The sequence below is a fragment of the Macaca mulatta genome, chromosome 14, assembly GCF_049350105.2.
Source record: "Macaca mulatta isolate MMU2019108-1 chromosome 14, T2T-MMU8v2.0, whole genome shotgun sequence".
Lineage (NCBI taxonomy): Eukaryota > Metazoa > Chordata > Mammalia > Primates > Cercopithecidae > Macaca > Macaca mulatta.
The window spans coordinates 72,500,460-72,528,412 of record NC_133419.1 but is presented as its reverse complement, the minus strand read 5'-3'; the positions used below and the strand labels follow the sequence as shown (position 1 = coordinate 72,528,412).

At 45.3% G+C, this 27,953-nt stretch overlaps 1 protein-coding gene across 3 annotated transcripts; it reads right to left on the bottom strand.

Annotated features, from left to right (window-relative positions):
- Positions 1-18,403: 18,403 nt before the first annotated feature.
- FOLR1 (folate receptor alpha) lies at positions 18,404-24,999 on the bottom strand. 3 transcript variants are annotated; one of them, NM_001194647.3, is made up of 6 exons: positions 24,790-24,999; positions 23,912-23,977; positions 22,218-22,393; positions 19,267-19,455; positions 18,979-19,114; positions 18,404-18,829 (listed from the first exon to the last, which is right to left on the bottom strand). In NM_001194647.3, the coding sequence occupies exons 3-6, from the start codon at positions 22,383-22,385 to the stop codon at positions 18,549-18,551; spliced, it is 774 nt and encodes a 257-aa protein (NP_001181576.1). In that variant the 5' UTR covers positions 22,386-22,393; positions 23,912-23,977; positions 24,790-24,999; the 3' UTR covers positions 18,404-18,548. The 3 variants fall into 3 exon arrangements, with proteins under 3 accessions (NP_001181576.1, XP_001114655.1, XP_077817412.1); XM_001114655.4 differs by lacking the exon at positions 23,912-23,977 and having other exon boundaries at positions 18,427-18,829; positions 24,790-24,927; XM_077961286.1 differs by lacking the exon at positions 23,912-23,977 and having other exon boundaries at positions 18,427-18,829; positions 18,979-19,105; positions 24,790-24,927.
- Positions 25,000-27,953: the final 2,954 nt, after the last annotated feature.

The following is a 27,953-nucleotide window of genomic DNA, read 5'->3' as shown; positions in this document are numbered from 1 at the left end:
GGGAGGCGGAGCTTGCAGTGAGCCGAGATCCGGCCACTGCACTCCAGCCTGGGCGACAGAGCGAGACTCCGTCTCAAAAAAAAAAAAAAAAAAAAAAAAAATAGTATATACTTTTGACATGTTGCTGGATTCAATTTGCTAGTATTTGTTTAAGAAGATTTACATCTTAATTCATAAGGAATATTGATCTGTGTTTTCTTTTCTTGTGATATCTGTGTCCGATTTTATAATAGGGTAATACTGACTCATATAATACAACTTACAGAATGAGTTGAGAAATATTTCCTCCTTTTATTTTTTGAAAGAATTTGTGAAGGATTGGTGTGAATTGTTCTTTAAACATTTGAGCCAGGTGCGGTGGTTCATGCCTGTCATCTTTGAAAGGCAGAGGTGGGAGAATCACTTGAGCTCAGGAGTTCGAGACCAACCTGGAAAACCTTGTCTCTACTAAAAATAAAAAAAAATTAGCCAGGCATGGTGGTATGCACGTGTAATCCCAGTTACTTGGGAAGCTGAGGTGAGATGATTGCTTGAGCCCAAGAGGTTGAAGCTGCAGGAAGCTGTGATCCTGCCACTGCACTCCAGCCTGGGTGACAGAGCGAGACCTTGTCTTTAAAATAAAATAAAATAAAATAAAATAAAATAAAATAAATAAATAAATAAATAAAAATAAGTAACATTTTGTAGAAACTACCACTGAGGCCATCTGGGTCTGAAATTTTCTTTGTGGGAAATTTTAAAATTACTAACTCAACCTCTTTACTTGTCACAGGTCTATTTGTATTCTTTACTTCTTGTGTTATCTTTGGTAGTTTGTGACTTTATAGGAATTTGTTCATTTTATCATTGTTATCTAATATGTTGCGTACAATTTTTTATACTATTCCCTTATAATCCTTTATATTTCTGTAAGGTCAGTACTGATCTTCCCTTTGTCATTCCTGATTTTATTGATTTGATTCTTCTCTCCTTTTTTCTTGCTCAATCTAGCTTAAGCTCATCAGTTTTGTTGATCTTTTTAAAGAACTAACTTGATTTTGTTGATTTTTGGTGTTTTTCTATCCTCTATTCCATTTATTTTTGCTCTAATCTTTATTATTTCCTGCTTTTTCCTAGTTTATTTTGCTCATCTTTTTCTGTTTTGTTTTGTTTTGAGACAGGGTCTCACTCTGTCGCCCAGGCTAGAGTGCAGTGCCATCTTGGCTCACTGCAACCTCCACCTCCCAGGCTCAAGCGATTCTCCTACCTCAGGCTCCCAAGTATCTGGGACTACAGGTACACGCCACCACGCCTGGCCAATTTTTGTATTTTCGGTGCTTCGCCATGCTGCCCAGGCTGGTCTTGAACTCCTGAGCACAAGTGATTCACCCACCTCGGTCTCCCAAAGTGTTGAGATTATAGGCATGAGCCACTGCACCCAACCCTTTCTCTGTTTTTTTTTGTTTTTGTTTTTTTTGTTTTTTTTTTTTAAAGGTAGTAGGTTAGCTTATTGACTTAAGATTATTCTTCTTTTATATGACATTTACAAATCTAAATTTCTCTCCAAGCACTGTTTTAGTTACCTCTCATAGGTGTTGGTATTTTGTGTTTTCATTTCATTCATCTTAAAGCATTTTCTAATTTTCCTTGTGATTTACACTTTAACTCACTGGTTATTTAGGAGTATATTTAATTTATACATACTTGTAAATTTCCTAAATGTTCTTTTCTTATTTTTTAATGTCATTCCATTGTGATCAGGAAAGATATTTTCTTCTATTTCAATTATTTTTAATTTATTGATACCTTTTTTAATGGCTCAAAATATAGTGTTCCATGTGTACTTGAGAAGAGTATTCTGCTGTTTGGTTGGAGTGTTCTGTAGATATCTGATAGGTCTAGTTGGTTTATAGTGTTGTTCAAGTTCTCTACTGCCTAGTTTTTCTAAATACTACTGGTAGTGGGATATGGAAATCTCCAACTGTTATTGTTGAATAATATATTTCTCTCCTCAATTCTGTTATTTTTTGTGTCATGTGTTTTGGGCTCTGTTGGTAGTTGCATTTATATTTATATTTGCTATGTCTTCTTGATGGATTGACCCTTTTATCACTTTTAAATGACTTCCTTTGTCTCTTAACAATTCTTGTCTTAAATTTCTTTGTCAATATCATTACATTACCTATACAGGTACAGGTACAAATTACACCTGTGTAGTAGAGACAAGGTCTCACTCTGTTGCCCAGGCTGGTCTCAAACTCCTGAGCTCAAGTGATCCTCCTGCCTCAGCTCTCTAAAGTTAAATGATTTGTATTCCTTTTTTTTGAGACGCAGTCATGCTCTGTCGCCCAGGCTGGAGTGCAGTGGCCGGATCTCAGCTCACTGCAAGCTCCGCCTCCCGGGTACACGCCATTCTCCTGCCTCAGCCTCCCAAGTAGCTGGGACTACAGGCGCCTGCCACTTCGCCCGGGTAGTTTTTTGTATTTTTTAGTAGAGACGGGGTTTCACCGTGTTAGCCAGGATGGTCTCGATCTCCTGACCTCGTGATCCGCCCGTCTCGGCCTCCCAAAGTGCTGGGATTACAGGCTTGAGCCACCGGGCCGGCCAATAATTTGTATTCTTAACAAAGTGCTGTAGCTTTACTTGTTTTAACTAGATTTTCTTTCAACCTTTTTTTTCTTTGAGACAGAGTTTCCCTCTTGTTGCCCAAGCTTGAGTGCCGTGGTGCGATCTCAGCTCACTGTAACCTGCACCTCCTGGGTTCAAGCAATTCTCCTGCCTCAGCCTTCCAAGTAGCTAGGATCTTTCAACCTTTATCTAGAGATATAAAGTTGATTTACCTACTGCCATTATAGTATTTAAATATTTTGAATTTAACAACATACTTTTTTTTTTTTTTTTGGAGACAGAGTCTTGCTCTGTCACCCAGGATGGAGTGCAGTCTCATGATCTCAGCTCACTGCAACCTCTGCCTCCAGGGTTCAAGTGACTTTCCTACCTCAGCCCTCCAAATAGCTGGAATTACAGGCATGTGCCCAGCTAATTTTTGTGTTTTTAGTGGAGGCAGGGTTTCACCATGTTTGCCAGGTTGGTCTCAAACTCCTGATCTCAGGTGATCCACCTGCGTTGGCTAGGATTACAGGTGTGAGCCACCACGTCAGGCCTGACAACGTACTTACTTTTACCAGTGAGTTTTATACTTTCATATATTTTCATGCTACTAAATTAACATCCCCTTCTTTAACTTAAATAACTCCCTTTAGCATTTCTCATAAGACAGATCTAGTGGTGATACATTCTCTCAGCTTTTGTTAGTCTGAGGAAGTCTTTATCATTCTCCCTTTTTGGGAGACAGGGTTACTTGGTATTGTACTTGATTAAAATTTATTTTTCCTACGAGGATTTTGAATATGTTAGTCTAATTCTTTCTGATTTGCAAGGTTTCTGCTGAAAACCCACTGATAATCTTATGGGTTTCCTTGCATGTAATATTTCACTTTTCCCTTGCTGCTTTCAAAACTCTCTCTTTGTCTTTAACTTTTGACAGTTTGATTATGATGTGTCTCAATGCGGGTCTCTTTGGATTAATCTTATTTGATGTCCTTTGGGCTTCCTGGATCTGGATTTCTATTTCTTTCCCCAGGTTTGGGGGGTTTTCTGCCATTATTTCTTTGAATATGTTTTCTAGCCCTTTCTCTTTGTTTTCTCCTTTTGACATACTGATAATGTGTATGTTGTTATGCTTCATGGTGGTCCATAAGTCTCTTAAATTATCCTCACTCTTTTTTTATTATTTTTTCCTTTTTGGTCTCAGATTTTGTAATTTCCAGTAACCTGTCTTCAAATTCACTATTTTTTTTTCTACTTGATCTAGTTTACTATTAAACCCCTCTATTGATTTTTTTCATTTCAGTTACAGTATTCTTCAGCTCTATTATTTACTTTTTAAATACTTCCTGTCTCTTTATTGAAATTTTCAGTTTGTTCTTACATTGCTCCCCTGACCTCAGTAAGCATCTCCATGATCATTATTTTGAATTCTCTATCAGGTAAATCACATATCTCCACTTCACTCAGGTCAGTTTCTGGATATTCTTCTTGTTCTTTTATTTAGAACATATTCCTCTATTTCTTCATTTTCCTTGACTCTCTGTGTTGGTTTCTGCACATAAGATAAAATAACTATCTGTGTTAGTCTGTTTTCATACTGCTATAAAGAACTTCCCAAGACTGGGTAACTTATAAAGGAAAGAGGTTTAATTGACTCAAAGTTCAGCATGGCTGGGTAGGCCTCAGGAAACTTACAATCACGGCTGAAGGTGAAGAGGAAGCAAGGCACCTTCTTCACAAGGCGGCGGGAAGGAGAAGTGCCAAGAAAAGGGGGAGGAGCCCCTTATAAAACTATCAGATCTCCTGAGAAGTCACTCATTATCACAAGAACAGCATGGGGGAAACTGCCCCCATGATTCAGTTACCTCCACCTCATCTCTCCCTTGACTCATGGGAATTATAAGGATTATACTTCAAGATGAGATTTGGCTGGGGACACAAAGCCTGACCATATCACTATCTCTCTCAGTCTTGTCCGACTGGCCTCGTGTAGAAGAAGGCTCTCACCTATCTGTCTGACCAGAGATTTTAAGGTACCTCTCAAGTCTTTGTGTTTGTCCAGGCCTCTATTCTGTTTTTGGTGGCCCCCTGGAGTTTATGTCATATCATTTCAGTATTCTCAGACCAGGAAGGCAGGAGCCAGACTCTGTAGGTGTAGCTGGAAATGTTGGAGTGTTGTGTGTGTGTTTCAGCTACTTCTATCTTTATGGTAAAGCTGAATACAGGTGTCTATCTCCCATTCTCTCTGCATTAAGCTGAGGAGAAGATCTGTGGCAAATGCCTATGCTAACATCCAGGTTGTGCCTTCTGATCCTGGGGAAATAGCTGTTGGAAGCGTGCCTATTGTATGTTCACCTCTTCATTTTCTGTGGTCTCAGCCCACCCAGGAATGCAAAGCTCCATTAACTTCAAGAGCTAGGTCATTAAGGAGACAGTCCCCAGGGTTGGAGCCATAGAAGTTGTGGCACTCAGTGCATGGCCAAGCTCCTTCCTGGAAGAATGAGTAGACCTGGATTTATTTAAGGAGTGAGCCAGAGGAAAGTTTCATGAAGTTCCCTTGCTAAAGCTGTAATAGGGCTATTGTTTGTTTGCTCCATGATCTCCCTGGTGCAAGTTTCTTCGCTGTTAGGTCATCAAGTAGCCACTGGAAGTGTACTGTAAGCCCCTTTGGGAGAGAAAATGGGAACTAGATGTTCCCTCCCCTTTTCTCAATTGTTCCGAAGAAGCATAGCCCTAGAACTGTTTGTGCACCAATTTAAAACTATCTGTTTGTTCTGTGATCTAGAAAGACTCACATATGGCTGGGCGCAGTGGCTCACGACTGTAATGCCAACACTTTGGGAGGTCAAGGCAGGCGGATCTTTTGAGGTCAGGAGTTCGAGATCAGCCTGACCAACATGGTAGAACCCCGTCCCTACTAAAAATGCAAAAAAAAATAGCTGGACATGGTGGTGCATGCCTGTAATCCCAGCTACTGGGGGCAGGGGGCTAAGGTAGGAAAATCACTTGAACCTGGGAGGCAAAAGTTGCAGTGAGCTGAGATCGCACCACTGTACTCCACGGTATTCCATCCTGGATGACAGAGCAAGACTCTGTCTCAAAAAAAAAAAAAAACAAAAAAAAACTCACATATACCTAGTCCCTTCTGCTCACAGACTTAAAAGGTTTAGGATGGAGACCTGTGGGAGGTAACTGAAAAGTTGTGCACTCAATGCATGCCAAAAACCCCTTCCAAATAGAAACAGGAAGTTGCTTTATATAGAGAGAGAGATGAGGTCTTGCTATGTTGCCCAGGTTGGTCTTGAACTCCAGGCCTCAAGTGAACTTCCTGCCTCAGCCTCCCAAAGTGGTGGAATTACAGGTATGAGCCACTGCACCTGGCTTTTTTTTTTTTCTTTTCTTTTTCAGATGGACTCTCCCTCTGTTGCCCAGGCTGGAGTGCAGTGGCACGATCTTGGCTCACTGCAACCTCTGCCTCCCAGGTTTAAGCAATTTTCCTGCCATAGCCTCCCAAGTAGCTGGAAGTATAGGCACCTGCCACTATGCCAGCTAATTTTTATATTTTTAGTAGAGACAAGGTTTCACCATGTTGGCCAGGCTAGTCTCAAACTCTTGACCTCAGGTGATCCACCCGCCTCAGCCTCCTAAAGTGCTGGGATTATAGGCATGAGCCACCATACCTGGATTTCTTTTTTTTTTTTTAATGGGGGATGCATTTCTCTTTCTTTCTTTCTCTCTCTCTCTTCCTTCCTTTCTTGCTTGCTTCCTTCCTTCCTTTCTTTCCTTCTCTCTTTCTCTCTCTTTCTTTTTTTTGGGTCTCACTCTGTCACCCAAGATGGAGTAGAGTGGCCCACTGCAATCTTCGCTTCCCAGGCTCAAGCAATCCTCCCACCTCGGCCTCTGGACTAGTTGGAACTACCGACATGCGCCACCACATTGGGCTAATTTTTTTATTTTTTGTAGAGATAGGGTTTCACCATGTTGCCCAGGCTGGTCTTGAACTCCTGAGCTCAAGTGATCCGCCTGCCTCGGCCTCTCAAAGCGCTAGGATTTTTTTTTTTTTTTTTTTTTGAGACGGAGTCTAGCTCTGTCGCCCAGGCTGGAGTGCAATGGCGCGATCTCGGCTCACTGCAAGCTCCGCCTCCCGGGTTCACGCCATTCTCCTGCCTCAGCCTCCCGAGTAGCTGGGACTACAGGCGCCCACAACCGCGCCCAGCTAATTTTTTGTATTTTTAGTAGAGACGGGGTTTCACCGTGGTCTCGATCTCCTGACCTTGTGATCCGCCCACCTCGGCCTCCCAAAGCGCTGGGATTACAGGCGTGAGCCACCGCGCCCGGCCCAAAGCGCTAGGATTACAGGCATGCACCCCTATGCCCTGCTGGGAGCTGCTTTTTTTTTCTTCTTCTTCTTCTTCTTTTGAGACGGAGTCTCTCTCTGTCGCCCAGGCTGGAGTGCAGTGCAGTGGCGCCATCTCCGCTCACTGCAAGCTCCACCGCCTCCTGGGTTCATGCCATTCTCCTGCCTCAGCCTCCCGAGTAGCTGGGACTACAGGGGAGCTGCATTTTTAAAAACCCTTTCTGTGCACCACCCCTGGGGGATGAAGCCCTTGGAAATACTTACATGCCCATATAAAGCTGCCACTTTTTTCTTGTCGTCTAGCTCCTCCCAGAGCTAGGAAGTTTAGGATGCAGTCCCTTGGGTTGAAGCTATGAAAGTTGGGGCAATTGATGTGTGGACAAACTCCTTCCAGGGGGTATTTATATACTTGGGGGTATTGCTGGAGTGAGCTGGGGAGAAGGATTGGGAAGTGCCAGTCTGCTTCTCAGGCTGGCTGCAGGTTAATATCTGTCTGAACCTTTAACTCCCCATTGCAAATTAGTTAGAAGCCACACCATCAAGTAGCTACTGGAAGAGTGTGTCCCTTCCAGGGAGAAACAGGAGCTGCATTTTAAAGTCCCTTCTCTGTACTGATCCAGGGAATGAAGCTCTTGGCAATACTTAAGTGCTAATATAAAACTCTTGCTTTTTGACCAGGCCCAGTAGCTCACACCCTTAATCCCAGCACTTTGGGAGGCCAAGGCGGCAGATCACGAGGTCAGGAGTTCGACACCAGCCTGACCAACATGGTGAAACCCCGTCTCTAATAAAGATACAAAAATTAGCCGGGCATGGTGGTGCATGTCTGTAATTCACCACACCTGTAATCCCAGCTACTCAGGAGGCTGAAGCAGGAGAATCCCTTGAACCTAGGAGGCAGAGGTAGCAGTGAGCCGAGATCGTGCCAGTGCACTCCAGCTCTGGGCAACAGAGTGAGACTCTATCTCAAAAAAAAAAAAAAAAAAAAAAAAAAAAAATGTTGCTTTTTTCCTATTGTCTGGAGAGACTTGTTCAGGTCTAATTCTCTCCACTTCCCAAGTTGGTGAATTAAGAGCCAAACAATGGAGCATTTAGAGTTAGGGCAGTAGATGTGAGGTTTAATGCCATCTCTTCACAGGGAGAAGCTGGGTGTTGGGATTTCTTTCCCACTTTTATGGTATAGTGCTTGGGGTGAGGTCTGTGCCCGAGTGTGCCTCAGCTTTTCCTATCCATATGGTGTGGATGTTTCCTTAATTGCTCAATGGGTAGGAGTCTCTCAGCTGGCTCTCAGAGGAGTTCCCTCTGGCTTTCTGTCAGAGGTAAAGAGATTTATTTGGTATGTTCATGGGTAGAGGGTCAGGAGCTTCCTAGTCCACCATGTTGGTGACATCACTCACAAATATTCTTTAGATTTTTGAAATTTTTGGTTAGTTTTAAGAGTTCTAGAAAAGTTGTGGGGTTTTTTTTGTTTTTGTTTTTGTTTTGAGACGGAGTCTCACTTTGTCGCCCAGGTGAAGTACAGCGATGTGATCCTGGCTCACTGCAACCTACGCCTCCCGGGTTCAAGCAATTCTCCTGCCTCAGCCTCCCAAGTAGCTGGGATTACAGGCATCTGCCACTATGCCTGGCTAATTTTTGTACTTTTAGTAGAGATGGGATTTTACCATGTTGGCCAGGCTGGTCTCACGCTCCTGACCTCAGGTGATCTTCCCGCCTTGGCCTCCCAAAGTGCTGGGATTACAGGCGTGAGCCACTGCACTCAGTGAAAACAGTTGATTTTGACCATTTTTGCCAGTGTTTTTCTTGCTTTTATGGAGGAATGAATTTTCAAACGTCCTTATTCTGCCCTTCTAAAAGTGCTTCTTCAGATGACTTCTGTTTTAAGAAATAGAAAGCTTTAAACAATACTGGCTGCTCGTAAAAAATCATCTTTGAGTATAATATTTGAGTATAAGTCTACTCTTAACATGAAGAAACAAAAGTTATTTTTTATTTCCTTTATGTTTTCCCCTGACAGCAGAGTTTAGGTCCTTACGTAAACTGAATGTGAATTTCACTTCTCAAAAAGCATGTTATTTTTCTTTTTTTTTTTTTTCACTTTCCTGTTGTGCTGACTCATGTCACAGTCTTGGGTCATGATATAACATAAAACAAGAGGATTCTTCACCTATAAAGAAGTTAGAATTCCTAATGACAAGGTTGTTGTAAAATATAGTTTTCTTACACAGCCAAGATGAAGGCCTTTCCCAGAGAACACTTTTTCTGTTGTCCTCCAAGATCAGGTCCTAATTCAGAATAATATAACTATCAGGGCATTTTTTTTTTTTTTTGGAGACAGAGTCTCGCTCTGTTGCCCAGGCTGGAGTGCAGCGGCGCGATCTCAGCTCACTGCAACCTGCACCTCCCGGGTTCATACCATTCTCCTGCCTCAGCCTCCCGAGTAGCTGGGACTATAGGCACTTGCTACCACACCTGGCTAATTTTTTGTATTTTTAGTAGAGACGGGGTTTCACCGTGTTAGCCAGGATGGTCTTGATCTTCTGACCTCGTGATCTGCCTGCCTTGGACTCCCAAAGTGTTGGGATTACAGGCGTGAGCCACTGCGCCCGGCCAAGGCATTTTTTTTTTTAACAACAAAATCATCTCACACTTCCCAGACAGCTACTGGATTACACCAAAAATTCTCTCCCACACAGCATAGCACTCATAAGTAAAGAAGGATACAAGGAGGGATGCTAAAAATAATTAGGTATAATTGGCATGCTCCATATTTTAAAAATTAGTTTATCAGTATTATAAGCTGCCTTGTCCATCATGTCCACAAAGTAGAGAAAGATGTCAGACCAAAAAAAGGGGCTCATTCCCTCTAGACGGTATTTTTTTTTTTAGATAGGGTCTCACTGTCACCCAGGCTAGAGTATAGTAGCACAAACACTGCTCACTGCAGCCTTGACCTCCTGGGCTCGAGTGATCCTCCTGCCTTAGCCTCCCCAAGTAGATGGGACTACAGGTGTGCACCACCATGCCCAGCTAATTATTGATTTTTTGTAGAGACGAGATCTCACTGTGTTGTCCAGGCTGTATAGGTGTGAACTGCCACACCCAGTCAAGATTATTTTTATGCAAAGTAAAGCGTTGTGACTATGATTGTGGACCTTCCTGGAAGGATAAAAGTAGACTCATATTCATGTACAAGGCCTTACATGATGACTGTCAAATTTATGCCCATGTTGATTTTATTCCATAGTTTAACCTTGTATTACTGGTACCAATTGTAGTACACATGTTACAAAATAGACTATAAGGCCCTCAAGATTTGTAAATACATTCATTATCTATATCACCTGCAGAGCTCAGCCAAATAGAGAAGACACATAGAATTATCAAACATAAGTTAGGCTAGGCACAGTGGCTCACACTGGTAATCCCAACACTTTGAGAGCCCGAGGCAGGTGAATCACTTGAGGCCAGGCGTTTGAGACCAGCCTGGCCAACATGGTGAAATCCCGTCTCTACCAAAAACACAAAAAAATTAGCTGGATATGGTGGCATATGCCTGTGGTCCCAGCTACTCAGGAGGCTGAGGCATGAGAATCGCTTGAACCTGGGAGGCGGAGATTACAGTGAGCTGAGATCACGCCACTGCACTCCAGCCTGGGTGTCAGAGCAAGACTGTCTAAAAATTAAGAAAAAAGTTAGTTAAATCGGTTGAGAAGACTAACCCTCCCTGTCCCTTGCTCCCTCCCCAGGTTCTAATAATAGGTTCTATGTAGCCATCATCTGAGACCTCATGAAATCTAGCACTCACCAGTAAGTTTGTGCTGTTATGTAGTACACCCCAGTGAATATTCTTTCATTATGATATTGAAAATGAATAGATTGGCCGGGCTGTTTGATACTCTCAACAACTGGTTTCTTTCTTTCTTTCTTTCTTTCTTTCTTTCTTTCTTTCTTTCTTTCTTTCTTTCTTTCTTTCTTTCTTTCTTTCTTTCTTTCTCTTTCTTTCTCTTTCTTTCTTTCTTTTTCTTTCTTTCTCTCTCCCTCCCTCCCTTTCTTTCTTCCTTCCTTCCTTCCTTCCTTTCTTTCTTTCTTTCTTTCTCTTTCTTTCTTTCTTTCTTTCTTTCTTTCTTTCTTTCTTTCTTTCTTTCTTTCTTTCTTTCTTTCTTTTTTCTTCTTTCCTTCCTTCTTTCTTTCTCTCTCTCTCTCTCTCTTTTTTTTTTTGAGACAGGGTCTCACTCTGATGTCCTTGGTCCTTGGCTGGAGTGCAGTGGTATGATCACTACTCACTGCAGCCTCATCCTCCCTGGGTTCAAGCTATCCTCCCACCTCAACCTCCCAAGTAGCTGAGACTACAGGCACATGCCACCACACCCAGCTCAACAACTGGTTTCTGTTCTCCCCTCTTGTTTGTTTAAACATACCTGCTATACTTTGCTGACAGGAAATAAACCCGTGTATCTGATATCATCACTGTAAACTAACACTTGGTTGAGTCAACCTATCAGAGTACTGAGACTAGGGATTTCTAGCAAAATTTCAGCCCTCAGGCAGAAGACTTCTCTGGGGGAAGATGCTAGCCCAAGAACATGTAAATAGAAAATGAAGGAGTAAAGTTAATGAAAGAGATATGATTGTGGTTATTGTCTTGGTATTTTTGGTAATGTACTTCATATTCCCTTTTCTTTAATTTTTTGGGGGACTAGTCATATGATATAGCCTTTTTCTTTCCCCTGGCTCTGGTCTGTAACACTCAATTTAGCAAACCTTACCTTTGCCAGCTGGAATAAACACTCTTTTTAAAAAAAGGTCCTTGGTCAATGGGCCGCCTACTAAACATCTCTAATGGTGTTATCTACATCTACACCAAGAATAGACTCGCTCCTTAACTGCCAAATCCCATCAAATTTTTTTTTTTTTTTTTTTTTTTTGGTGGGGAGGACAGGGTCCCACTCTGTCAATCCAGGCTGGAGTGCAGTGGTACAATCAGCACTCACTGCAGGCTCAACCTCCCCGGGCTCAGGAGGTCCTCCCACCTCAACCTCCCAAGTAGCTGGGACTACAGGCTCGCGCCATCACTCCCAGCTAATTTTTGTATTTTTTTCTAGAGACTGAGTTTCACCATGTTGCCCAGGCTGGTCTCAAACTCCTAAGCTCAAGCCATCCACCCTCTTTGGCCTCCCAAAGTGCTGAAGTTACAGGCGTGAGCTACCACACTCAGCCTCCAACCAATCTTTTAAAGATTGGGGATGGAGTTTGTCTCAGATGATAGATTTTTATGGAGCCACATGCCAAATTTTTTAGAATACTTTCCCTCATGTGCACACCCCACAGAAACTCAGAATCATCCCCTCAGTAATTTTCATCCCCCATCATGCCCATTTACAATTAATCCCTGTTCTCACTTCCAGCCCCAGGCAGCTACTACTCTACTTTCTGTCTCTATAAATTTGTCTTTCCTGCACATTTCATGTAAGTGAAATCAACCACATGAAGCCTTTTAGGTCTGGCTTCTTTCTCTTAGCATAATGTTTTTGAGTCTCATCCACAACATAGCAAGTGTCATCACGTTTCATAGCTGCACAGTCTTTTATTGTATGGATTCACCACATTTTGTCTATCCACTCACCAGCTGCTAAAAATTTAGGTTATTGCCAGGTGCAGTGGTGCATGTCTGTAATCCCAGCACTTTGGGAGGCGAGGCAGGTGGATCACCTGAGGTCAGGAGTTTGAGACCAGCCTGGTCAACATGGTGAAACCCTGTCTCTACTAAAAATACAAAAATTAGCCAGGCGTGGTGGTGTGTGCCTGTAATCCCAGCTACTTCGGAGGCTGAGGCAGGAGAATTGCTTGAATCCAGGAAGCGGAGGTTGCAGTGAGCCAAGATCATGCCATTGCACTCCAGCCTGGGCAACAAGACCAAAATTCTGTCTCAAAAAAATAAAAATCATATATATATATATGTTATTGCCAGCTTGGGGCTATTACGCATAATGGTACCTAATATTATGAATATTCATAATTAAGTTTTGTTATGTTCATTTTCATTTCTCCTGAGTAGATACTTGGAAGTGGAATTTTGGGTTGTATGGTAGTTTTACATTTAACTTTTTGAGAAACTGCCACACTGTTTTCCAAAGGGCTGTGCCATTTTACACCCCCACCAGCACTGTGTGAGGGTTCACATCCTTGCCAACATTCGTTATTGCCTATCTTATTATTATTGCCATTCTAATAGGTATACAATGGTATATCACTGGGGGTTTAATTTGCATTTTTCTAATGATTAATAATGTTGAGCATCTTTTCGTGTAACTACTCATAATTTGTGTATCTTCTTTTTTTTTTTCCGGAGACAGTCTCGCTCTGTTACCCAGGCTGGAGTACAGTGGCACGATCTCAGTTCACTGCAATCTCCACCTCCCAGTTTCAAGCAGTTCTTTTGTCTCAGCCTCCCGAGCTGCTGAGATTACAGGCATGCGTCACCGCACCTGGCTAATTTTTGTATTTTTAGTAGAGACAGGTTTTGCCATGTTAGCCAGGCTGGTCTTGAACTCCTGGCCTTAAGTGATCCGGCCGCCTCAGCCTCCCAACGTGCTGGGATTACAGACATGAACTACCGCACTCGACCTGTGTATCTTCTTTAATGAAGTTTGTTCATTTCTTTTGCCCATTATTTGATTGGGTCAACTGCCTTATAATTACTGAGTTGTAAGTGTTCTTTGTATATTATGAATACAGATCCTTTATCAGATGTGTTTTGTAAATATTTCCTCCAGTCTGTTGCTTGCCTTTTAATTTTCTTAAGGCTGTCTTTTAAAGAGCAAGAGTTTTGAATTTTAAGTCCAATTTATCAATTTTTGCATTCATCACTTATACTTTTGGTCCAAAAAAGAAGTAAGTGGGCCAGGCTTGGTGGTTCATGGCTGCAACCCCAGCACTTTGGGAGACCGAAGTGGGTGAATCGCTTGAGCCCAGAAGTTCCAGACCAGCCTGGCCAACATGGAGAAATCCTGTCTCTATTAAAAATACAAAAATTAGCTGGGCATGGTGGCGCAATGCTTGTAGTCCCAGGTACTCAGGAGGCTAAGGCAGGAGAAGCTGGGAAGCAGACATTGCAGTGAGCCGAGAACACGCCACTGCATTCCAGCCTGGACAAGAGAGAGACTCCGTCTCAAAACAAAAACCAACACACACACACACACACACACACACACACACAAAATAAATAAGTAAAAGAAATAGGTCGGGCATAGTGGCTCATGCCTGTCATCCCAGCACCTTGGGAGGCCAAGTCAGGTGGATTGCTTGAGGCCAGGAGTTTGAGACCAGCCTGACCAACATGGTGAAACCCCGTCTCTAATAAAAATACAAAAATTAGCTGGGTGTGGTGGCACATGCCTAAAATCCCAGCTTTTTGGGAGGCTGAGGCATGAAAATTGCTTGAACCCGGGAAGCGGAGGTTTCAGTGAGACGAGATTGTGCCACTGCACTCCAGCCTTAGTGACAGAGTGAGACTCTGTCTCAAAAAAAGAAAAAAATTTGGTTTTAGATGGTACTTATCTTAAATTCCACTAATCCAAATATATCTGTAAACAAATCATATTTGGGTTTTTTTTGTTGTTTTTTGTTGTTGTTGTTGTTTTTTGAGACGGAGTCTCGCTCTGTTGCCCAGGCTGGAGTGCAGTGACCGGATCTCAGCTCACTGCAAGCTCTGCCCCCCGGGTTTACGTCATTCTCCTGCCTCAGCTTCCCGAGTAGCTGGGACTACAGATGCCCGCCACCTCGCCCGGCTAGTTTTTTGTATTTTTTAGTAGAGATGGGGTTTCACCGTAGCTAGGATGGTCTCGATCTCCTGACCTTGTGATCCGCCCATCTCGGCCTCCCAAAGTGCTGGGATTACAGGCTTGAGCCACCGCACCCGGCCAACAAATCATATTTGTAAATGGTGTCACTGATCCTGTAGAGAACATGATGCATCAATTGACCTTGTTTACAAGACTACCCTGGGCGGTCAGCAGTGGATTGCTCCACTTTTCAGGTTGATGTAGTTTTTCTGGTTTTTTCTGTGTGTGTGTGTAGTTTTCTTTGTTGTTGTTGTTTTTGGTTTTTTGTTGTTGTTGTTGTTGTTGTTGTTTTGTTTTTGAGACGGAGTCTTACTCCATTGCCCATCGCCCAGGCTGGAGTGCAGTGGCACGATCTTGGCTCACTGCAACATCCACCTCCTGGATTCAAGCAATTCTCATGCCTCAGCTTCCCAACAAGCTGGAGTTTACAGGCATGTGCCTTCATATCCAGCTTATTTTTTTGTATTTTTAGTAGAGATGGAGTTTCACCATGTTGGCCAGGCTGGTCTTGAACTCCCGCCCTCAAGTGATCCACTTGCCTCAACCTCCCAAAGTGCTGGGGTTATAGGCATAAGCCACCATGCCCAGCCTGGGTTGATGTAGTTATTTGCATAGGTTTAAAGAGTTGGTCCTCCTTCTTACTAGGATCTAGCTGAAAAATTAAATTTGTAACTATGACCATGTCAGAAATAGAAACTGACCAGAAAATAATGAGGTCTTTGTAGTCATCATTAGGTCTGTTGCAAACCTTGTGATTCTCCTGTCTTTCCAAGTACATGATAAGATCATGTTTTCCTGGTCTTCTTGAATTTAGGCATGCTCATGACTTGATTTGGCCAATGATATAAGTGACAGGTGGAAATCTGAAGAGCCTTATGGAATTCGCCAAGTTCCCTCTTCCTGTCTCATAGAAGATGGAGCCTCCAATCAGCCTGGGCCTCCAGTGAGAAGCAGAACTTCCTGGCTGCTAATGTAGTCCAGGAAAGAGAAATGAACAGAATCCCTCTGATAACCCACATTAAACATTGTAGCTTGAGCAAGAAACAAACATGATTTGTGGCCAGGCGCAGTGGCTGACACCTGTAATCCCAGCATTTTGAGAGGATCACTTCAGCACAAGTTCAAGACCAACCTGGGTAAGATAGTGAGATCCTGTCTTTATTATCATATATACAATACATATTTTATATGCGTATATATTAGCTGGATGTTGTGGCTCACACCTGTAGTCCCAGCTACTCAGGAGGCTGAGGCAGGAAGATCACTTGAGCCCAGTTTGAAGCTGCTGTGAGCTATGATCACGCCACTACTCCAGCTTGCATGACAGAGAGAGACTCTCTGTCTTTAAACAAAAGAAAACAAACAAACAAAGAACCCAAAAAGGTGAGTTGTATGAAGCCACAGAAATATTAGGAATGTTACTGTAACATAACCTGGCTTAATACAAAGGTTACAAACTATATTTAATGGAGAACACTGCCTTAAAACCCTTCAGATTATTAGTTTGGAACCTGCTTAGGAGTCGAAGTTTGGGTTCCAGTCCTAGCTCTGGCAGAGCAGGTTAGGCTCAGCTCCTCTGGTCAGCCACGGAACCATTATCCCTTCAAGACACACACACACATATTTATTCGCTCCATGAGGGGAAAGAGCATGTTCTTTTTTTTTTTTTTTTTTTTGAGATGGAGTTTCGCTCTGTTGCCCAGGCAGGAGTGCAATGGTGCGATCTCGGCTCACTGCAACTTCTGCCTCCCGGGTTCAAGAGATTCTACCACCTCAGTCTCCCGAGTAGCTGGGATTACAGGCGCATGCCACCACGTCGGGCTGTTTCGTAATTTTTTTTTTTTTTTTTTTTTTTTTTTGAGATGGAGTCTCGCTCTGTTACCCAGGCTGGAGTTCAGTGGTGCGATCTTGACTCACTGCAAGCTCCGCCTCCTGGGTTCACGCCATTCTCCTGCCTCAGCCTCCCAAGTAGCTGGGACTACAGGCGCCCACCACCACATCTGGCTAATTTTTTTGTATTTTTAGTAGAGACAGATTTTGCCATGTTAGCCAGGATGGTCTCGATCTCTTGACCTCATGATCCACCCGCCTCAAACTCCCAAAGTGCTGGGATTACAGGTGTGAGCCACCACGCCCGGCCTACATTTTGTATTTTTAGTAGAGACAGGGTTTTGCCATGTTGGCTAGGCTAACCTCGAACTCCTGACCTCAGGTGATCCGCCCGACTCGGCCTCCCAAATAGCTGAGATTATAGGTGTGAGCCACCGCACCTGGTCAGGCAATGTTCTTTAATTTATGTGTCTGTTTCTACATATGGAAAATGCAGACAGTAGTATCTACATATCATCGATATAAACAATTTAGGTAGGATAGTGCCTAGCAGATAATGCTTTGTGGGTATTAGCTGTTAGTGCTGTATGGCTCTTGCTGCCACCCTTACCTTCTTCCCAGCAACCCATCCAAAACATGCTGGCTACAGCCTTCCCATCTCTTCTTTTGGAGAGCTGAGCACAGCACAGGAATCAACCCTGGGAGACTTACGTTCAGTTTAAATGATAAAATCCTGAGCTAGGCTGGGCATGGTGTCTCACACTTGTAATCCCAGCACTCTGGGAGGCCAAGGTGGGTGGTTCACCTGAGGTTAGGAGTTCCAGACCAGCCTGGCCAACATGGCGAAACCCCATCTCTAATAAAAATAGAAAAATTAGCCAGGCATGGTGGCCCACACCTATAGTCCCAGGTACTCAGGAGGCTGAGGTAGAATTGCTTGAATGTGGGAGGCAGAGGTTGCAGTGAGCTGAGATTGTGCTGGGCATGGTGGCTCATGTTTGTAATCCCAGTACTTCTGAAGTCTGAGATGAAAGGTTTGCTTCAGGCCAGGAGTTTGAGACCAGCCTGGACAACATAACAAGATCTCCTCTTTACAAAAAAAATGTAAAAATTAGCCAGGTGGGGCCAGGCGCAGTGGCTCATGCCTGTAATCCCAGCACTTTGGGAGGCCGAGGCAGGCAGATCACCTAAGGTCGGGAGTTCAAGACTAGCCTGACCAACATGGAGAAAACCTGTCTCTAGTAACAGTACAAAATTAGCCGGGCATGCTGGCGCATGCCTATAATCCCAGCTACTTGGGAGGCTGAGGCAGGAGAATCACTTGAACTTGGGAGGCAGAGGCAGAGGTTGCCATGGGCTGAGATCATGCCATTGCACTCCAGCCTGGGCAACAAGAGCGAAACTCCATCTCAAAAAAAAAACAAAAAACAAAAAACACCCAGGTGTGGTGGCACATGCTTGTGGTCTCAAGTTGAGAGGCTGAGGTGGCAGGATTGCTTAAGCCCAGGAGGCAGATGTTGCAGTGAATCAAGATCATGCCACTGCACTCCAGCCTGGTGACAGTGAGACCCTGTCTCAAAACAAACAAAAAATTCCTGGGCTTGGCTCTAGATTGGAGCTATAGTGAAAAATGAAATTGAGAGCTACGAATGTCTCCTAAGTTAGAAGAATAGTTAAGTATCAGGTTAGTTCATAGCAACTGTCAGAGCTAGGAATTGGCCCAGTCTCACTGGTTTCAATCAACGGGAATTGGAAAACAAAACAGTCACGTTCCCATTCATACCCAAATAATTCTCAAGACACATGTGCGGTGTCCGGTTTATTCGAAGTGGCTGTCAGAGGCTCAACCAAGGAGCAGGAACCAAATAGCTGGGAGCTATGGGGCTAAAGAGGGCAGAGATTTCCAGGTATCAGAAGGTAAAAGGAGGTCAGCTTAGCAGCCAGAGCAGCGTTAGGGCCAGGCTAAGTAGGAGAGGCCAGGCCGCCCAGGGCCCAGCCCCACTCATGGCTGCAGCATAGAACCTCGCCACCTCCTCATTGGGGTTGCCCTGGGCTGGGTCGAACCACATCTGGATGCAGCGGCCACTCCCTCGGCTGTAGTTGCTGACCTTGTAGGAGTAAGTCCAGATTTCATTGCACAGAACAGTGGGTGTGGGGAAGTAGAAATGGAAAGGTTGGCAGGCAGCTCCCACTGGGCACTTGTTAAACCCTGTAGAGAAGAAGGAAGACCTTTATCCACAGGGCCCAGAACTATCTTGGGGTCTGCCAGCCCTACAACCCCAAATTGTCACATCCCTGTTCCACACCCACATACCTCCATTTCCAAATCCCTCCGTTCCTGCCCATCCCAGCCCTCACCTGAGGTCCAGTTCCAGCCTTTGTGCCAGTTGCTCTTGCAGGTGTAGGAGGTGCGACAGTCTTCCCACCATTGCTCACAGTCCTCTTTGCACAGGGGCACGTTCAGCACCCGCTCTTTGCGCCAGCTCTGATCCACCTGGGAGATTTTGTTACAAAAGAAGGGCTCAGGTTCAAGAATCCCAGCAACCCAGCCCTGAATAGAACTGGAGCTGGGATCGCAGCCTGCAGAGATGCCTGGAAAGTTCAGCTCTTCTGCTAGGTCTTGTACCTACAGGAAGCCATGCATACCTGCTGGATCCAGGGCCCCAAGTTGGGGGAGCACTCGTAGAGGCAGGTGTCCTGGATGAAATGCCGTTTGCAGGCAGGTGCCATCTCTCCACAGTGGTTCCAGTTGAATCTATATAGGTAGGAAACATCCTTATGGGCTTCCTGGCTGGTGTTGGTAGAACAGCAGGCATTCTTCTTCCAGGGACGACACTGGATGGGGGATGACACAGGACTCGGTCCACAGCCAGAACAGCCAGAATATTCCACATGCAGTGTCTCCCCTCTTAGTCCTTCATTCCCCAGCCCACTGGAAGTCACCCAGGAAAATACTTGCTGTTGGGACCTCTTTAGGGGAGAGGGCCGTCAGAGACTGTGGGAGCCCAGAAGGGAGCTCCTGTTGGAGTTGCAGTCATTACAAAATTTGTTAATTCAACCTTTATTGAGATCCTACTTACTCTCACCCAGGTACTTGTGTAGAAACTAGAGTTACAACAATGAACACATCACCTGATTATTGCTTTGGACAACAATTAAGCAAGGGAGAAGGATGGGGACTTGCAGTGTAATAGTGTGGTCAGATTAAGCCTCACTGAGGTGACAAAGATTTGAAGGTAAAAAAGCAATTTAAATTGTAACCTCAGGCTTGGTGCAGTGGCTCACTCGTGTAATCCCAGCATTTTGGGAGGCCAAGGCAGGTGGATCACCTGAGATTAGGAGTTTGAAACCAGCCTGGCCAACATGGTGAAACCCCGTCTCTACTAAAAATACAAAAATTCGCCAAGTGTGGTGGCGGACACCTGTAATCCCAGCTACTCAGGAGGTGTTTTGTCCCTGACTAGCTGCCTCACCCATTATCTGTTCCCGGAATTTGTGATACAAAAAACAATGTATAGCCAATCAATTGCGGATGTCATTTTTATTATAAATTATTGAGAAACAACTTAGGAACTACTATTTTTCCTTAAAAACTAACTTGTGATGGCTGTGAAATTCAGGATGAGTGGAATCTATGCTCCTGTGTGGCTATCCTCAAGCTTTCTGAATCTCGTTACTTAAGGCTGATGAGCTAAATATTAAAATGTGGGCCGGGTACAGTGGCTCACGCCCGTAATCCCAACACTTTGGGAGGTGGAGGTGGGCAGATCACTTGAGGTCAAGAATGGAGACCACAGCCTAGCCAACATGGCAAAACCCCATTTCTACTAAAAATACAAAAATTAGCTGGGCGTGGTGGCAGGCACCTGTAGTCCCAGGTACTCTGGAGGCTGAGGCAGGAGAATTGCTTGAACCCGGGAGGCGGATGTTGCAATGAACTGAGATTGTGCCACTGCACTCCAGCCTGGGCGACAGAGCAAGATTCCATGTCAATAAATAAATAAATAAATAAATAAATAAATAAAATGTGCACTTAAGGCCGGGTGCGGTGGCTCGCACCTATAATCCCAGCACTTTGGGAGGCCAAGAAGGGCGGATCATGAGGTGAGGAGTTCGAGACCAGCCTGGCCAACATAGTAAAACCCCTGTCTCTACTAAAAATACAAACAAACAGAAAATTAGCTGGATGTGGTGGTGTGTGCCTACTCAGGAGACTGAGGCAGGAGAATCACTTGAACCTGGGAGGTGGAGGTTGCAGTGAGCTGAGATTGCATCACTGCACTCCACCCTAGGCAACAAGGGCAAAACTCCATCTCAAGAAAAAACAAAAAAAAAAGAAATGCATACTACAAGTTTCTCTCTCTTTCCTCCCTCCCTTTCATCTTTCTTTCTTTCTTTCTTTCTTTCTTTCTTTCTTTCTTTCTTTCTTTTTCTTTCTTTCTTTCTTTGTTTCTTTCTTTCTTTGTTTCTTTCTTGCTTTCTTTCTTTCTTGCTTTCTTTCTTTCTTGCTTTCTTTCTTGCTTTCTTTCTTGCTTTCTTTCTTTCTTTCCTTCCTTTCCTTTCTTTTTCTTTTTTTTTCATTCTTTCTTTCTTTTGACAGGGTCTCACTCTGTTGCCCAGGCTGGAGTGCAGTGGCACGATCTGCAATCTCTGCCTCCTGGGCTCAGTTGACCCTCTCACCTCAGCCTCCTGAGTAGCTGGGACTACATGTGCCACCACACCTGACTAATTTTTTGTGTTTTTTTAGTAGAGATGGGGTTTTGCCATCTTGCCCAGGCTAGTCTAGAACTCCTGATCTCAAGTGATCTGCCCACCTCGGCCTCCCACAGTGTTGGGATTACAGGCGTGAGCCATAACACCGGACTACAAATTACTTTTCCTCTGCTTTTTCTTTAGTTATATCATCATGTTCAGGATATTAAACGGGTGGTAGCAAAATAAATGTTATAGGGAGAACTCAGGTCCAATGTGGTTGAGAGACACAGCCCAAAGTTTTGCTAGATGCATGAACCAAGATGCTTCAGGAGGGGTATGGCTCATTTCTGTAATCCCATATTTTGGGAGGCCGAGGTGGGAGGATCACTTGAGTCCAGGAGTTTGAGACCAGCCTGGGCAACATATGGAGACCTCGTCTCAGGAAAAAAAAAAAAAAAAAAAGAATGCTTTGCACCCAGCCTCATAATGTGAGAGACTCTCCCTTCTTGAGCTGTTTAGGGCTGGCAGAAAAGAGGCCACTATGCACAGTATGCAGTTTCTTCCCTCGGATCTTTGGAGGAGTCATTCAAAGTCTAAATCCCTAAATCAAGCAACCCCAGGATGAGTCACTCCAACTTCAGTTCCCAGGCTCTCCTCTGGGCCTGCTTCCTTATCTATGTCATGCGGAAACTCAACAATCAAGAAGGTGAACTGTTGGCATTGTACCGACATTTGGCACACAGTGTCTGTGAAATAGTCACCCATATTAATGCAAACTGAAGGGCTCCTCCTGTGGGTCTGTCTGCCTTCACTTCACCAGTGAATGGAGTTTGACATTTCCATGTCCTGGTTTCCTCTTCCTGAGCCAGTCCCTCACCACCCCAGATCACCCCCTGGCCCACCTGCTCATGCAACTTGTCCTCCGGGCCTGGCTTTTCCTTGTGGTGCTTGGCGTTCATGCAGACATTGAGAAGCTCAGTCCTGGCCCGTGCAGTCCTTGTCTGAGCCTCCCCTACTACAGCCACCCACACTAGAAGGAGCAGCAGCTGTGTTGTCATCCGCTGAGCCATGTCTGTTCCTGAAGGAAGAGCTGTGGTCAGTGGCACCAAGGAATGCGGAGGTGGGGCCTTAAGTTGTTCGCAGGGCTCCAGGAGGGTGGGGCCTGGACTGAAGCCTGGGGCAGATAGAGCCCTGCCCCCATCTCCCTCAGTTTTCCCAGACCCAGTGAGAGGTGGGATTAGATACCACCCCTCCCTGGCTTGAGCCTCATTGCCTTCTCCAGGTGATCACGAGGTTCAAGTGATATAATTCAAGGATGGATTTGGTCAAAATGCAGAAATAGCCAGGAGTTTGTCATAGGTCCACAATGCCTCATTCAAATGTTTCAGAGTTAAAATTTTTTAGGATTTCATCAAAGGTGATTCAAATATAATATAATTTTCATATACCCAATAATCAAGTGTATGTTCTGGGGTGAAACAGTTACACTGGTGGGATAAATTAAAACTATACATAAGCTCACATTAATTTTCAGGTCAGATTTTGACACGTTGTAAAAGTTTACAAAAATGGGCTGGGCATGGTGGCTCACGCCTGTAATCCCAGCACTTTGGAAGGCTGAGGTGGGTGGATCACCTGAGGTCAGGAGTTTGAGACCAGCCTGGCCAACATAGTGAAACCCCATCTCTACTAAAAATACAAAATGAGCTGGGTGCGGTGTCATGTGCCTGTAGTCCCAGCTACTCAGGAGGCTGAGGGAGGAGAATCACTTGAATCCAAGAAGCGGAGGTTACGTGAGCCAAGATTGTGCCATTGCACTCCAGCTTGGGTGACAGAGTGAGACTCTATCTCAAAAAACAAAACAAAACAAAAAGTTTATAAAAATGTTTTAGCTGGGGGGCTGCAGTGTGGTTTTTCATAGTTGCTTTTTAAACCTTGGTCCCAGCCCTTTCTAGCCTCATCACTCAAGCTAGTTTTGTAGGCCCCTCCTGGAAACCATGGGATCTTGGGGCGGGGCGGGGCAGGACGGGGGTCACAGGGCACAGGGGCTGGCAGGGGGCAGCCAGCTAGACAGCCCTGGGGCCTTGGAGAGCTCCTGTGCCCCCTACCACAGAGCTGGCCTCTCCTTGGTCATCACGGAACTTCAATCCTTTGACCTCAGACACTGAATTTTGGGAGGTGACTGTTTCCTTCACTCCACTGGTCACCAGGTGTCTGGGTCCCCCTAAAATGCTCGGAATTTATTTCCTATGACTTCTCTCCATCTGTCTCCTCTAACTCATCTTCCACATACCAGTCGCTAAAGTGGACATGCTTTCCCACTCTCAAGCTTGCCTTGCCCCCGTGCTGCCCCTCCTCTCCTCTTGACAGGCCTCCTTGACAGGGGTCTAGGCAGGGCCTGAGCTGGGCTGTCTCCAGGCTGACTGCACAGCAGGGTTCAGATAGGCCTGGAATTGAACTCCCACCCAGCAGCTCTCCTTCCTGCTCCACAATCCATTATTCTGCTACTCTATTGATTCCAGTGTTCATTCATTCTCTCATGGTTGATTCATTCATTCCAGGATCCAGTCATGCCTCTGTGGACCCACTCACTAACCTTGAGGGACACGCCAGAGAAATCTGTACTCTCAGGGAGTACCAGGTGATCCTTTGGGTTTAGCTCCTGGGAAACAAACCCTAACTGTTTAGAGCACAGGGTTCCCGTTCAGCCTGTCCTGACCCCAGCCCTCGCTCCACCTTCTCCTTGGCCTTGGGGGAAAGAGAAGCAAACTATCTTGAGGCTTAGCTTTCTCCTGCAAGGATTAAATGTAAGAAGGGGAAATCAACAAAGGATAGCCAGTTTAATCTTTGCAGAAGCATTTGAGCACAGATAAGGGCCATGCCCCAAGTCACACAGCAGGGACCACCCAAGTTCAAGCCAGAGCTCTTTTGGCCTTTGCTCCCTGCACCTTCACAGTGCTGAGGCTCTCATGGGTGCAGCCAATATGCAGTGCTGGGGATGGGGGCTGAGAAAATCCTTTCCCCAGCCCTCAGTGGAGCCCAGCTGTTCAGTCAGTAGTCTCTCTTGCCGTGGCTGCTTCTGAAGCCAGGCTCTCTTCCTGTCCTTTTGACCAGCATCACTCCGCAAGCCCCCTTCCCACCTTCCTAGTTTCACCTTCAGGTCTTGGTCCAGCTGTGACCCCTCCCCACCAACAATCATGACCCCCACCCCCAACCTTGGGGCCCCAGACTAGAAGAGCTGAGAACTCAGTGCTGGACTGAAGGGCTAGAGCCCAGGTACTAGTTCAGGGAGATGAACACTAACTTGTCATTTAAGCTTGAGCAGGCCACACTCTGGTCTGGGCCTCAGTCTCCACTTCAAGATTCTCTGGGCTTCAGGCAAACAGAGGGCCCTTCCCGTTCAGCAAATCCTTAACACATGCTGGGAGTACCATAGGGTGTGTGGCCTCTGAAGGGGGATGGGGAGTGTCATACCTGGGAGAGGAGGTGGCTCTTGGTCTGGCTCAGGCTTCTGCTCTGCTCTGCACTCCCCCTTGCCTTATTCCAGGGGACAGCTGTGGTTTAGTGGCCTAGGAGACGGGCAGTGGGGCAGGGAGTGGGAATGGAGCCCAGGAGTGGAGCCTGGGATTGGGCGAAGGCCACTCAGCAGTTAATTATTGCTTGTGAGCACCAACCAAGCCTCCATGGGGAAGTGGGAGGGGGTGAATTAACAGTACAGGCCTAAGGCTAGTCCCTAAGCTCCACCTACCCCATTTTTTCCCAAATGCTCAGGTCTGAAAAAAATCTTGCAACCTGAGCTGCCAGGATCCTTTGAGCTAATCTCATCAGTTTCCAACCCCTCTGTCCTGTTACATAGATGAGGAAAATGAGATCCGGAGGATCAGGGCAAGGACTAGAGCCCGGGTTTCCAACCTCCCAGACAGCTATAGAGAGCAAGGATCTCAAAAGGCCATAAATTGTAGAGCCACCAAATCTCCCAACTTCCCCAACCCCATGAGCCCAAGTGTCACTCATTGCCAGTCACAAAATCACAGATGTTCTGAATCTTTTGATCAGATCTTCAGCTGTTTGAAGGGCCAAGCTCTCCTTCCATCGCCAACTCACAGACCCCCTCTCCCAGCAACTCAGGTATCCTTTCTACAGCACCTATGATTCTGGGATAACTCTTCCCTCCATCCCCACCCCAGTCAATGACAAAAAGCCTTCATTTTTTTATTCTCTGAGCCCATGGTGGTACCACAGATGGGAAAAAGGAGAGGGAGGGGCAGGTTTGGGCAGGAAGAAACACAGAACACTGTTTTGTCAAGGTGCCTGTGTGCCCTTGGCCCAGGGGGAAGTGGTTGCAGAGGGGAAGCTCAGGGGAGGAGTCCAGGTTGGATGCAGGTGTGGGAACCATCAGCCTATGAGTGGCAGTAAGTGCAGGGAAGATGGGGGCCCAGTAACCTGGGCAATGCCACAGGTCAGGACCGAGGAGGAGGCAGGCAGGGGAGCCTGAGAAGGCAGTTGGATCTCTGGAGGAAAATCAACCAAGAAGGGAGGCCTTCTAGGGCCTTCAAAGAGATCAGTTCCCAGGAGATCCTAGCTTGTGCCCTGCAACCATAGGGTGTGAGCCATACCTGAATCTTGTGACAATCTGGGAAGTGTCAACTTAAAATCACCAGATCTATATATTTGGAAACAATATTATTTCTTATGTTGGGTTGCAATATGCAGGCTGGTAAGTGGAACCTTTGGCTGAGACCAAAAGCAGGCAATTTGAGGGAGGAAGGGTGGGACAGAAGTTTTATGTAAAATAGGTTGGCTAGCATACATATTAATGGGTTACAGGAGAAGCTATGAATGTCCATGAAAGGGAGTCACATGCGTGTGTACTAAGCAAACATACATGTTACATACATCCTGTGTTCACTTTGGGGTTGAGACTTAACATTAATTTTTTATTTTTTCATTTTTATTTTCATTTATTTATTTATTTTTGAGACAAAGACTTGCTCTGTTGCCCAAGCTGGAGTGCAATGGCACAATCTCAGCTCGCTGCAACCTCCACCTGCCAGGTTCAAGAGATTCTCCTGCCTCAGCCTCCCAAGTAGCTGGAATTACAGGCGCCTGACACCACGCACGGCTAATTTTTGTATTTTTAGTAGAGACGGGGTTTCACCATGTTGGCTAGACTGGTCTCAAACTCCTGACCTCAAGTGATCTGCCTGCCTCAGCCTCCCAAAGTGCTGGGATGACAAGCGTGAGCCACGGGGCCCAGCTGTTTTTTTTTTTTTTTGGACAGAGTCTCGCTCTATCACCTAGGCTGGAGTGCAGTGTCATGATCTTGGCTCACCGCAACCTCCACCTCATGGGTTCAAGTGATTCTCCTGCCACAGCCTCCAGAGTGGCTGGGATTATAGGTGTGCCCTACTACACCTAGCTATTTTTTTATATTATTTCTTAGTAGAGACGAGGTTTCACTGTGTTGGCCAGGCTTGTCTCAAAATCCTGGCCTCAAGTTATCTGCCCACCTTGGCCTCCCAAAGTGCTGGGATTATAGGTGTGAACCACGGCACCCGATCTATTTATATTTTTATTTAAAAATAGAGACAGAAGGCCAGGCGCAGTGGCTTATGCCTGTAATCCCAGCACTTTGGAAGGCTGAGATGGGCGGATCACCTGAGGTCAGGAGTTCGAAACCAGCCTGGCCAACATGGTGAAACCCCATCTCTACTAAAAATAAAAAAATTAGCTGGGTATGGTGGTGTACACCTGTAATCCCAGCTACTACTGGGAACTAAGGCAGGAGAATTGCTTGAACCTGGGAGGCAGAGGTTGCAGTAAGCCAAGATCACACCACTGCACTCCAGCCTGGGCAATAGAGCAAGACTCCATTCCCCCCACCCCCCAAAAAAAAAAGAAAAGAAAAAGAGAGACAGGGTCTCACTATATTGCCCAGGCTGGTCTTGAACTCCTAGGCTCGAGCAATCCTCCCACCTTGGCCTCCCAAAGTGCCAGGATTATAGGTGTGAGCCATCATGCCCCGCCAAGACTTAACATTAAAATGCAAACTTAGGCTGTACACATCAAAAGGCGAAACATAGGACACAAAGGCACTTTGTGTGCAGCCTCTGTAAATTGGCCAGAGCCAGCCCATGGTTAACAGGAATTGATCAGGAAGGAATGCCTTGTGAGCTGGTCTGCTGTCATATCAAAATCACAAAAAGAGGCCAAGCTCAGTGGCTCATGCCTGTAATCCCAGCACTTTGGGAGGCCAAGGCAGGTGGATCCTTTGAGCCCAGGAGTTTGCGACCAGGCTGGGCAACACAGCAAAACTCCATCTCTACAAAACAAAATACAGAAGTTAGCTAGGCATGGTGGTATGTGTGCCTGTAGTCCCAGCAACTCGGGAGACTGAGGCGGGAAGATCACTTGAACCCAGGAGGCAGAGGCTGTAGTGAGCCGAGATCATGCCATTGCACTCTAGCCTGGGTGACAGAGCCTGTCTCAAAAAAAGAGACCATGTCTCAAAAAAAAAAAAAAAAAAAACCACGAAAAAAAGAGGGACATCTGCCCACAGCATCAGGTGGTTGAAGTTGAAATCAGCAAGATTCTTCCATCTGTTTTCCAGGACTGGTTTCTGCTTCACTCTTGGGAAA